Source organism: Caretta caretta, chromosome 6 (genome assembly GCF_965140235.1).
Source record: "Caretta caretta isolate rCarCar2 chromosome 6, rCarCar1.hap1, whole genome shotgun sequence".
In the NCBI taxonomy this organism is placed as follows: domain Eukaryota; kingdom Metazoa; phylum Chordata; order Testudines; family Cheloniidae; genus Caretta; species Caretta caretta.
The window spans coordinates 63,026,165-63,039,161 of NC_134211.1; the positions used below are offsets into that span (position 1 = coordinate 63,026,165).

At 42.4% G+C, this 12,997-nt stretch overlaps 1 protein-coding gene across 1 annotated transcript in view; it reads right to left on the reverse strand.

The window, feature by feature from the left end:
- Positions 1–7,758: 7,758 nt before the first annotated feature.
- DCAF5 (DDB1 and CUL4 associated factor 5) overlaps positions 7,759–12,997 on the reverse strand; it is a 108,658-nt gene continuing 103,419 nt past the window's right edge. The window contains exon 9 of the mRNA XM_048852276.2: positions 7,759–11,748. Within this exon, the coding sequence (XP_048708233.1) occupies positions 9,931–11,748 (1,818 nt within the window). The 3' untranslated portion in view covers positions 7,759–9,930. The remainder of the gene's footprint in view (positions 11,749–12,997) is intronic.

The window sequence follows — 12,997 nt, forward strand, 5'->3', positions numbered from 1 at the left end:
TTCCTGTTTCTGTTTCCAGTGTGGACCAAGGTCTCCTTGATTGTCCCTGGGCTGTTTTGGCCATAAGGCCCAGACTGTCCCTCAAGAGCTAGTACACCCTACCTCGGAGACATTGCTAAATGCAACAGTGACTTCTGCAGAGACATTACTGAAAGCATGTGAAAAAGGTCTTCAGAGGCCATGGCTAGCACATACCTAGTGATGGTGTCAAGATAGAAATGCCAGTTCTCATACCATAGTCACATATGGACAAAATTAGAGGTTTAAATTTGGATTCAGAGCTAGCAGAGGAGCTTAAGTGTTTAAAACCAGAATGTACTTGAAATATTTCTCAAAGATTAAATTGCTTCCTTCACCCCTTGCCCCACTTAGTTACTATTCCATTTAGACGACTGCAGTTCAAATTGTTTCAGCGTCTCCATTGTAAATCTACATTTCAGAATTCAGCCATAAAAATGCTCCTTGGGCTGAAACTCAGCATTTAAGGCCAAATACTGTGTCCTTGAAGTCACTTTTCTGGTTTCCAAGGGCAGAGTTTGGCCCAGAAAATCTTAGTTCTGGGAGTTGAAGGAAATTTAACACACAAAATTTGCCCACAAAACACATGGTTTGGTCATCTTCAAGTTCCTGGAATGCAAAGTGTATACATACATAAGAGTCAGTGCTTTCAGATGTTAATTCTGCTATAAGCTAGTAAACAGCTTTGATTTGTAAAGTGAAATCCTGCAGACCTTTAAACCATAGCAACATGATCTCAGAAGTAAGTTTGCTTATGGATGAATGACTTCTCTGAGGCCTGCACAATGGCAGAAGGCAGAATCTAGCATTTGAGAGCCTGTTCACACACTAAATGAGAAAATATTTATGCATACATACTTGTAGGAATACGCGGGTATATCTGCACTAATTGACTCCACATACCTACAAACATAGTTTGTACATGCTTAGTTTCATTGGGTGTTTTGCAAAACAATAAACAAAGAACAGCTCAAACCTGCTCACAAAAGTAGTGACAGATTTATGCAGCATGTAGAGTAACCTAAGTGTGGTTTGCGCTTGGGACAGGCGGCTTGTTGAGGATGCTATTTGGTACCACAGGACATCACAGAAGCGAGGACATTATAGCAACTTATGGTTGGATGGCTGGAACTCAGCTATTGCATACATGTTCTTCTACTGCTGAGCTGAAGAGCTTGTGCTCACCTATACACAGAGCGCATAAAGGGGGTTCCAATAGAGGATGTGATTAGTTGGGTTTTTGTTCTTTACACTTAACCAGACCACTTTCAGGGTGACCATGTCCATATTAACATACCTCTGCAATAACATGCAAACTGTGCCCATGCTCGATTCTGTGATTAGCTGTGCAAGAGCATTTGTAAACAAACAGAGAGAATGGCTTTCACACTCCAAGTGACTATTTGTATTTAGCCCTTGCGTGAAGTGCACTTTTGGGGCAAACTTTGCCCCAGATGTTTAGGAACAGGAAAAAATACAGACAGTTACATTACTTATTACAAAAGTGGCCAGCCTATGCACAGTTGTTATTCTCAGAGTTTTTTTTAGTATGTTATCTCTGTTGATCTACAAACATATCCATTTTATAAGCCTCCCAATTTGGGTCATTAATCTGCATTTTAAATTGCCTCTAGCACAGAAAATATTCTGATGAGTCAGATCACGTCCCATGCCGTTTGATCAGATACGTGGGTCCTGCCCCCCATCTTTTTTGCTTTTTTAAAAGAACATGCAACACAGATGTGTGAAGGGGAGATACAGCTGCCCCTTCTTACACAATTCTATGGTGAAATAAAATTAACATTGATACTTACCATAGCACAGGGGGAAAAAAAACCAAAAACAACCCAAAACTGAAGGCTGTCACTCCATTAGTTTCCCACTCCAATAGAGGAGGAAATTGTCCATCCTGGTACTTACCCAGGATGCTGAGGGTAATACCATAACCCTTTGAAAAAGCATCATAGGATCTGGAATGGCCAGAACCTCAGGCATTATCTGAATCTAAGGGTATGTCTATACATACAGTGCTGCAGCAGCCCAGCTGTACTGATGCCGCTGCAGTGCATCTGGTGAAGACGCTCGATGTGGACGGGAGAGAGCTCTCCCATTGGCATAAATAAACCCACCTCTGTGAGTGGCAGAAGCTGTGTCAGCGGCAGAAGCTGTCCTGCTGACATAGCATAGTACACACGAGCGCTTATATCATTGTAACTTATGTCGCTCAGTGGGATGGAATATTCATACCCGTGAGCGACGTAAGTTTTGCTGGCATAGGCTGTAGTGTAGACATAGACTAAGTGTGCTTGTGAGAGGAACACTTGTGACTAGTTAGAGAAATATATGATTTCCATTCTTTAAAACCCAACACACCTTTCCTATTGTGTGAATTGTGGGACCACCATTGCATGTCCACCTGGGTCCCCATTTTAAACACTCCACAGGGACGTGGGTGTGCATTTTGCACATGCAAAAGTTATAACTGTATTACAGCAGGCTTGGGGAAAAAAAAACAACCAAAAAAGTTCTCCAAAGACTACCTTTGGCAATTCAATTATTATGCTAAGATTATCCACAGCAATCTATAAGTACCCTGCATGTTCTGCAAAAAAGGAAACATTTTGAGACTCAGTAAATGGAAAATTGGGAGCCTGGGAGGAAAGGTTGGCGAACATAAGGGTCTCCCTCTGATGAGGCTGACTGCCGGTAGAGTTGGAGAACCATTAACAGGCAGAATATTAATCTAGCAAAGAAACTCAAATACCTGTCCCTTTCTTGATGGCAAGTGAAGTGCTATAACTAGGCCATGCAAAAATGAAAAAAGTTTCAAAGATCTTCATGGGAGGGGGCAGCATTAACTTTTGATGGTCGTGATGAATAAAAGTTTTCTATGTATACATTATACCAACTTTTGTAAGAAAACAAAGTTTAAGCCCATGACTGTAGGGTGTCCAGAATCACACTCAGATAGTATCCTTAACCAACAAAATCTTGTGATGGGATCTAGAGTATTTTAAATACATTTCCTTAAATTTATGAACAGTGTCTTCCTAGTTATCAAGTAATGTGGCTTACGAACAGGCAGAAGAGCCAGGTTTAAAGTAGTAAGGAATGTGAGATTTCAGGAAACATACTTTCCACCCATACACTGTATTTTGGGAAAAACTGACTCTGAAATAACTTGGGAATCTCATCTGAAATTTCTCCATTCACACACCCGGCCCCCCAATTACACACATCATCAAGATATCCTGGAATTAACAAATGCCTTGCCCATTTGCTAAATCTGCAGTCAAAATCCATGCCGCTGGCTTCTGGAGGTAGGTATATGCATCTGTGCATGCTGTGTCTGAAAAACCGCCGTTGCAGAAAGCTGAACAGCTTCCACAACTCATTATTGGCTTAGAAGAAACTCCCCACAAGTCATTGTCCTTGAAAAAGGGCTTCTCCAAGTTCTCCACACTCTGAATCTCTTCCCTTGGAGTGGGAAAACAGCCACAGAATTTTGCTTGATGACCCTTAAGGCCCACTTGTGGGAATGAAAGAAGTTCCCCAAACCAGTGAGGCTGCTTTTGTAGTGCTTATCCCTGTTTGATCGAGACCTGGTCTACATTACAAAGTTAGATAGACGTAAGCTGCCTTGCACTGACCTAGTTGTATGTGTGTCTACACTTAAATTTGTCTCCCACCGACGTAAGCACCCCCTTGCAGCAATGCAGTAACCCACCTCCCCACGCAGCAGTGAGCCATGGTCAATATACTGAGGTCGATGCACTGAGAGTGTAGACACTGCGTTAGTCCTCCCAGCAGCTGTCCCACAATGCAGTTTACATATACGGAGGTGTCCCTTGAATCCTCCTGACTCCTCTTGATGAAAAACGTTCATGGTAGTGATCTGCATTTCCCTTCCAAAGGTTTCTAGGGATGGCCGCCTTATTTCTTCATCCATGGTAGAATACTTTCCCGTGTCAGTCGGCAATAGCTATGGCAGGAACCATTGTAGTAAACATGCTAGTGGCATTCAGGCCTGGGCAGCTTTGGAACACCAGCAGCAGCTGTGCTCTGTGTCTTTGTTACCCTCAGGAGACAACATCTAAAATCACCTGTCTGGTGCCAGCATTCATTGCCATTGCCTCCTGCTCAGTTTCATGCAACTCAGCAATTCCCTCCTCATTTCCCTTGTGGGCAATACTCATTCTGGCTGGTGCTGTGAGTGGTGCTGTGCACGAGCATGCCAAAGCAAACATGGCAATAAGCAGGGCTTGTTTAAAACTATCAGGGAGCAAGGAAATCTGAATCTTAAGTTTCATGTTCTGATTTGACTATACTGACAACGGTAGGTTTGTTCTATTTGGAGTTGCTGCTGTTGCAGCCTTAAGGGGTTTCCCCTCCACTCCCACAGAACACCTGAGTGGAGAAAGAAGAGGACTTGGGATGACATGTTCAGTGAGATCCTTCAAGCCAGTGCTGCATCAGACCATGAGCAGAAGTCCTGGAGGATGAAAAAGCAGACAGGCGAAAGGCCCAGGAGTCCCAGCAGAAAAAGGAAAGGGAGATGCACCAGGACATAATGGGGCTTCTCCAGCAGCAAAACCAGATGCTGCAGACTCTTGCGGACTTACTGGTTCAACAATCACAGCTTGGACGACTCCATTTTAGCACCTCCCTGTATCTTGCCCCGCCCCCAACATTCCAGATGGTTTCAGGGACCGCATTCCTACCCCTACTATACCATACCAAAGGACAGAAACGACAACCAGACAGAAAGAACAACCAGAACTTCACATATGCTGACCTATGAGAGCCACTGTTACTGTATATGTAGCCAAAATTTATGTGAATGTTCTTTCCCTTTAAGTTCTGTTCCACTAGTTTTTAATGTATTTGCTTTTAACTTGCACAGAACCTTTTTTTTTTGTAGTGGTTTCTATTTTTTGGAAAATAATCTTTGAGTTCTCAACATATACCGCAGAATACCTAGCGGTACTGAAAGCACCCACTTATTTGCTATTGTATAGTGTGACAACTCTCAGGATCAGTGACCAAAAAGAGAGTAATAATCAAATATACAGCAAGCACCACAAAATTAATAGGGGCACTGTCAGTGTTTTATTTAAACATATACACCTAGCACTGCACAATTCTTAACAGGCCCCAAAACTGTAGGGCCAGGTAGAGTACAGTCCACCACAATGCATTACTGTGGCTCACTGTTACAGTGATCTTTCAGGGCATCCCTGAGTCATATAGCTCTGTGTTGAGCTCTTCTGATAGTCCTTGAGTCAGTCTGTCTCAGCAGACAGCCACGGCAACTTTTCCCCTTTTGCTTTACAGATATTATGCAGGACACCGCAGGCAATTATAACTATTGGGATGTTTTTTTTCACCGATATCCAATCTTGTGAGTAAACAACGCCAGCGTCCCTTCAATCTACCAAAAGAGCATTCAACAATCATTCTACACCTGCAGAGCCGGTAGCTGAATCTTTCCTTGGTGCTGCTGAGGTGGCTAATGTTCAGCATCATGAGCCAGAGGAGCCAGGGATAGGCTGGGTCCCCCAGGATCACTATCGGCATTTCAACATCACCAATGATAATCCACTGGTTCGGAAAGAAAGTCCCTGCTTGTAGCTTTCTGAACAGTCCTGTGTTCTTAAATGTGACATTATCATGTATCTTCCCAGACCAGTCACCATTATTGTTGGTGAAGCATCTCTGGTGATCCATCAATGCTTGAATAGCCATAGAAAAATAGGCCTTTTAGTGCTGTACTCTGGGGCGACGTGGGTTGGTGCCAAATTAGGAATATGCATGCCATCTATCACTCCACCACAGTTTGGGAACCCATTGCCAAGAGCCACAGTCCTATGTAGCAGAAGACAATTAATGGCTCTGCACATTTACATGACAATGGCCCCTCACAGTGGATTTTCCAACTCTAAAATGATTTCTCATTGCAGATTTCCTCCATGCGATCACCACTTACTTCTTTCACTGTCAGTGCAGCTCTCAGGGGTGAACTCGGTACACTGATCCAAGAACACAGCCTTGCACATCTGAAATTTCTGCAGCCACTGCTCGTTGTTCCAAACCTGTAGTATGATGCAATTCCACGAGTCAGTGCTTGGGTCCAGAAGCAGCGCTCCACCACCAGAAGCTACTCTGTGAATGCCGCCAAGAACCTTGAATTCAATTTGCCTGCGTCCCACAGCAATTTATCCTCCACAAAATCATCATGTTCCCCCTGAGTTGGTTCTTCATGTGACTCTGTAAATACCAGAGGATCATGAGTCCTGTGCTTGCATCACTCATGAACATATTGCAGAGCTGTGCAAGTTCCATGCTTCCATCAGAGATGGCAGACTGTGAGCAGGGCGGCACGAGTTCATGTTTTTTTTAAAAAGATGTGAAAATGATGGAATATGGATGATATTATGGGGATGGAGAAAGTTGCATGCTGGGAAGTTGACTCCTTGCTCCCAGTCACCCAGGTACAACTCGTTCTTCCCAACTCGGCCTTGCCAAAACTTCCCAAAATACAGTGCCCTGGATGGTGGTGAACTGCACACGGGGATACCAACCCATGGTGCACCACACCATGCATCGACAAACGCACTCCATGGTGAGTAAGTGCAGCAGCTTTATGAAAATGTAATTTGCATCAACCAAATTTGGTAGACATGGCCTTAGAGAAAGTTAAACTTCATTGGTACTTTTCTTTTTGTTAGTTTGACAACTAGGTTAGCTTTGGCACTAAAGCTGTGAAATGGGAAGTCTGAAGATGGCAAATGTACCCTGTGGATTCATAGACGAGTGTCAGGAGGTGAACCCATTAAAGAAGATTACACTATGAGGAGACAGAAAAGGGGATTCCTCTTTTCTATCCCCCATGAAGTTTCTTGGGGACAAAATGCAGTTAAATGAATAGCAAAGGTGAAGGGTCGTAGTTGCTAACAAGGTAGAAAAATATTGATATAGCACCTTTTATCCCCAAGTACAATTAGAGCTGATTAGAAAAGATTTAAAATCCTTAGATGAAAATGTTTTAAGTTACATGTTCATAAAGATTTTCCATTTTACACTAAAAATAGGATAAAATGCTTTTGAACGGGTCTCTCATATACACAGACCAGCACTAAAATTCTGGGGTGCAGGGCAGAAGTCAGGGATGCAGCAAACCAATGTAGGCTCGGAGACCGGCCTCTGATAGAAAGTGTTTTATTTGTTAATGTCCATGCAGAGCACACAGGACCTGGATTTTTTTTAAAAAGGGTCTTGGCAAGGAGATGCAGTGTCCTGGTACTAAAATGTATCCCTCTTGGAAGCATGGAGAGCTGAACAGATCATACTGGATTTGAAGCTGTGGTCCTAATGAACAGCAATGCTATCTAATCTCTGGTGAACAAGTGGTTAAATCTCAGCCCTACTTCCCCCCCTCCCCTAGCACAGGTGCTCAGATAAAGGGCTGAAAGTGTGAAGGTTAGGGAATCATTGGAGAGTGTACATCTTTGGGAAGCCATAATGAGTCCCCACGCCTGAGGTTATAAAACAGAGCTGAACTTTGAGCCCTGGGGAGCTTTTCTTCTGTTTATAGTAAGAAAATAAATTTGAATTCTTAGTGTGTTACTTTCTAAGAAAAGACCTTGCTTATTGTAATGCTTTTCAGCGGAGTATTTGGTCAGGAATTCCAAGTATTTCATAGCACATGCACAGGAGGGGGGAAAAAGTGACTGTAAAGGATAAAAAAAAAAGTTTCCAATTTAATGAACTTTAAAAGATAGATTTTTTTGCTTTTGCAACCTTAAGATTTGGGCTTACAAAACCAGGATTTACAACAGTTTTTTTTTTTCCAAAGTATAAACAAAGACACTCTAAGAAGCCATCTCAATTACAGCAATCTGAGTCCCACTATTACAGAAATGTTTTTCCACTGGTAAGATAGCAAAATATTAACACTTCCTTGATGCTACTTATACTTGTTTTGAAAACATTTCCCCCCTCCAATCTTCTTACATGCTTGTTAAATATTGTATCATTCACCATCAGAGTTTTCCCTTCGAAAAGCTGACCCTGACCGGGAGAGAGGAAATCATCTATGGCACATAATGGCTCTCCCCTCCTCCTAATTCATCAAGGTTTTTCAGTTCCCACAAGAGTAGCACATTCTTCTCCCTTCTCCTCTCTTTCCTTCCATCATCCTTTCAGAAGCTCTCTCTGTCTTTCATTTTCTTTTTTCAGGGCATTTTACCTGTCCTCCAGGCACAGTGTATCTGTGAGGCAGTTACTCTGAAACCAGTGCTGGACCACAAGCTGAACAGAATGGTATTGCAAAAATGGCTTCCCAGACACAGTTCCTTATTCCTGAAAATCAGGCAGCCTTTGCTAGCACTTTCTAGCAACTACTAGATTCAGCAGAAGCATTTTTTTCTTTTATCAATGCTAACAGAACCAAACAAGTAATTTTTACTCCCTGTGTAACGGTTTTCTCTTTCCTCCCTAAATTCCTCTCATCTAATTGTGTGGGCGGTAGTACCATTGCCCCAGTACACCAAGCGTGCCAGGGCTGTTGGACTACTGCACTCTAGTAAAAACAGGGCCCAGCCAACATGACCCATCCTTCCAGGATGATAGACCAGCTTCACAGCGACAAGCTGCAAAGCCACCCCTCTCTGACACAAGACACCTCCTAAGTTTCAGCGTACCCACATTTAGGGGCAACTACTCTGAAAATAGCTCATACATACAAATACTTGTTGAGCTGGAATCCACAGGTCCAGCTGCAATTTCAATATTGCAGCATGGCAGAGGAAAAACCAACCATGTACTCCAATACCAGCCTATTTGCATAAGCTCCCTAGTGTGATGAATAAGACCAATTCTGATACAAATGAACAGCAAAATTGGAAAGGCTTGAAAAGTTGTATCAGATACATTATACATCCTTCCCTCCCTCCAATCTACAATAATCACCCTCTTTCTTTGATGGATTGCCTCTTGTAAGTACGCACACAGAAGGTAATGCTTTTGTTATACATCCCTGCGTTCAGGGTCACGCTCCAGTGACAATGAACCAAAGTATGCCAGGCATATTCAAGGGTCTTTTTCTGTGCCACATTTGAATGGCCTTTGATTGGAGTTGGGTCTACATCAATTCACACTTCTAACACCAAACATCAATATCTCAGCATAACGATGCAACTGTATTAACTTTTTTTTTAAAAAGGTAGAAAGGTATCAGAGGAACAGCCTAAGTTGATTTTGGAAAGAGGCTTGTTTCCTACACCTTTGTATTCATATTAAAATTACTTCACTGAAGTACATCAACGTAAGTGCTTTATGAAGTATCTCCACATACATAAACAAGGAGGATATTTTCAAAACATGTCTGACACTTCTTTACTTTCTGAAGTGGAATACGGGGCCAGAGCGCTTTTTCCCATTTGCTCCCCTTTTCTTTAAAGAACACACTACACACCACTACCAGTGTGGTCTAATTCAACAATCATCCTTCATGAGACCGTAAAGCCTGTAATGTATAACAACTATCAATATGCAAAAACTCCTTTTCAGCAGATTACTTACATTAACACCAGTCATATTAGGTGGCTGGCTGAACAAACAACACACGTTCACACAAGAATAAGTCAACTGTCTTAATAAGGATTTACTTTAACAGAACCTTGAATGGGTACACTATACTCAGTCTTATTATCAGAGAGTTGATTGGATTTTTATACAGCACGAGCTATAGGCAATCTAAAATAGACTCACTGAAGAATGGAATGGAGAGTCAGAAATGCAACATTTTAGACCCCAGCTCTAGGTGCCTTTAATACTTCCTGTTTTTCTTTTTTTAAGGAGAGAGCGAGCACGCACCCAAGAGAGTGTGTGCTAAACAGATGTTTTGATTTATCATGTTTTTAACTTCTTTTCTGATGAAGAATTCTCTGAATCTGTGTCTTCAAACTCTGCTCTGTGCCTTTTCAGTCCTCCAAGAGATTGAGAGCTCTCGCTGTCTATCAGATGCAAGTTGCTGATATCCTCTTTTGTCCCCACACTGTAACTGTTAGAGTCCATTTCAGACAGGCAACAGTCTTTGTGCAAGGTCACACCTGTCTGTACAATGTTGCCATTATCAGCATTTAAGTGTGATTGTAGTCCTTGGGTTACAGTCTCCTGCTCTCCAAATCTCTGTCCATTGTTGAAGTATGAAGGGCAAGGATGTAAGTGGCCATTATTGTGATTTACACAGGATGTCTCAAGGTTTCTGTCCTCACTGTCATCAGTTTGGTTTCTGGAGTAATGACCAGATCCACTACAGATGGCGGCAGCAGAGAGTGAATCCTTGGAAACAGCCAATGAGTGGTGGCTTGATGCTGGTTGACACTTCGGGCTGTTTTTCTGTACTAGAAGTCCTGCAGTTTGAGTGCATGGCTCTTCGGTACGACTACTTAGCCCTTTGCAGATAGCTTTTCCATTGAGCTTTTTAGTCTCAAAAGAATGTTCTGCAGACCCACTGCTGGTGTCTTGGGATGTGCTTTCTTGATCCTCCATCCGTCGCTGATTGTCGCGTTCGTGATCTTGACCATTACTAGAGTTTTCTACCATACCATATTCCTTTAAAGTTTCTTTGCTGTGGCTTTCAGTAGAAATATCTTGGGCACCTTGAGGAACTAATAAACTCAAGTTACTAGCATCTTCCTTATTTAATGAGGGTGCTGTACTGTGTCTTCCACTAGTTCCCGGTCTCCCCTCATCATTCTCCCCCTCTTCATGAGAGGATTCACCATCTTTACCAGTGGAATAGGATATATAAGAATATTGAAGCCATTTGTAAGCTTTGTAAATCTTTCTCTCTACTGATTCACTATCTGAGCAAGGAGAGGCCCTTTCTTTGAGGACCTCCATATTAGTGGAACTTCTTCCAGGTGAAGAAGCTGGAGAAGAAGAAAGGTCATCTACTTTAATCTGTGGGTAATCATAGATATCCTCACCTATGTAGGTGCTCACATTTTCTGGATTTGTACTAGTCCTCTCTTCCCTTTGCATTTTCTGTCGTCGTCTTAATGCATTGCGTTGACGTGTCGATGCACGTCTTTCATTCAATTCCTCTTCATCATCTGTGCTGCTACTACTGCTAGAACTGCTAGATTCATTCTCTTCAGGACTTGGGGACCTTGGCCGTGGGAAAAGGTCTGTGTCCAGTTCTGCCTCACAGGTATTCTCATCAGAATCAGACTCATTGGAAAGAGCCAGGAGACGTTTATCCTGATATCTTCTAAGTGCAGATAGCCTCTGTTGACGAGAAGCCACATCTTCTCTCGCTGGCGGAGATTCTGTTGATCTTAAGGTCCCTAAGTTATAGGCTGTTTCATCTGATTCTTCTGCCATTTGCGGTGGGGAGTGATGCAGAGAGGCAGAGGATTCGGATTCGCTATACCCGGAGCGTTCACTTACTCCAGCATGGAGCTGCAAGATGGTGCTTTCACTAAGGTCACTGTCGGAGTCAGAACTCCAGCCTTCAATCTCCCGACGCACGAGGGAGTCAAAGAATGCCATCATTCGTGGATCCTCCTGGACAGACTGGTTGGCATAATCATGGGACAGACCACTGCCACTGTTCAACACAAGACTAATGTACTCTTCATGAGTATAGAGGCAACGTGAATCATCCTCAATTCTACCATCCAGATCTCCTGTGCAGTCAGGCTGCTTATAAGGACTCCAGATCTGTAAAAGAGTGAAACAGAAGAATACATTGCATATTATATATATATATATACATACACACACATACACACACACACACACTCACTCTCTCACTCTATTTTAAAATACATACTATTTAAAAGCATTTCAAATACTACAGCAGTACAAATGCAAAGATTATGATATATAAGATCATGTTTTAGACTTCACTGTCCCCCGCCTCCCAAACAAGAACTTATAGTACTTGGAGAACTGTTCCTTTCACCCAATTCCAGATTTTTTTTAAAGGAGTTTTTCCTCCCTTGGCAGCTCACATCACAAATCTCCAATAGTTTCGGTATTTCAGACTATAATATTTCTTGCAAACATCAGTGTTCTATTTTTGTATAAATAGGTGTTGCTCTCTCACTATGGGTAAGAATACTTTGTTGCCTACAGTACAGTCTAACCAATAATGAAGGCACTGTTTCCCAGGAAACTAGGATCACTTGTAATGATGTGCGATGACATTTCATCCAGTTGCATATTATATGTATATCTGCTCAGTGATCAGGATGCTCAATGCATGCAGGTAAAAAGCTGGATATTACTAGTACATCTGCTAAACAGTCCTGAATTAAAAGGTTATGTGAGAGATTGACTTCCCCATCCCTCGATGCACCTGATGTCAAGGGACTGCAGCAGATCTAGTCAAAAAGATCCCCCACTCCTGCATTCCCATGAAAGAGAGGGAAGTAAGAATGTTTAGATATTTATTTACGCTAACTTTGAAGGGGAGCTGGGCAGTGATGTTGGGAAATTTAGTCAGTCAGTGTCAACAGTCTTGGCTATGCTACCGGTGCAGAGCCCAGTGCTACTAGAAGTTTTCTTGATGAAAGAACAGAATACCAGTTCTCTGTCGGGATCTAAGGATGCACTAGCTAATGCAATACTTAGATCCTCTCACCTCTTTCTTTTATTTCGAGATGGAGAAAAAACAAGACTAAAGCATTAATCTGGACTCTGACACTAACCACTATCACCTGGCTAATGATTAATATAAGTCCAATATTATAATTATGTATATATGTATTGTAGACAGAGCTGGTAGCAGCACCTATACTCAGGGTTGCCCAGTGCTGCCATTGCAAAGACCCAATTTTCAGTCCCTTAGAATGCTCCCAAACTAATTGTTTGGGCTGCAAGTTTCCATGTTGGGTGTCTGCCTCAGACTGAAGTTTTTTTGGGAAAAGTTATAGAAAAAGTGGTTGAGCCATTTCCCAGAAAGAAC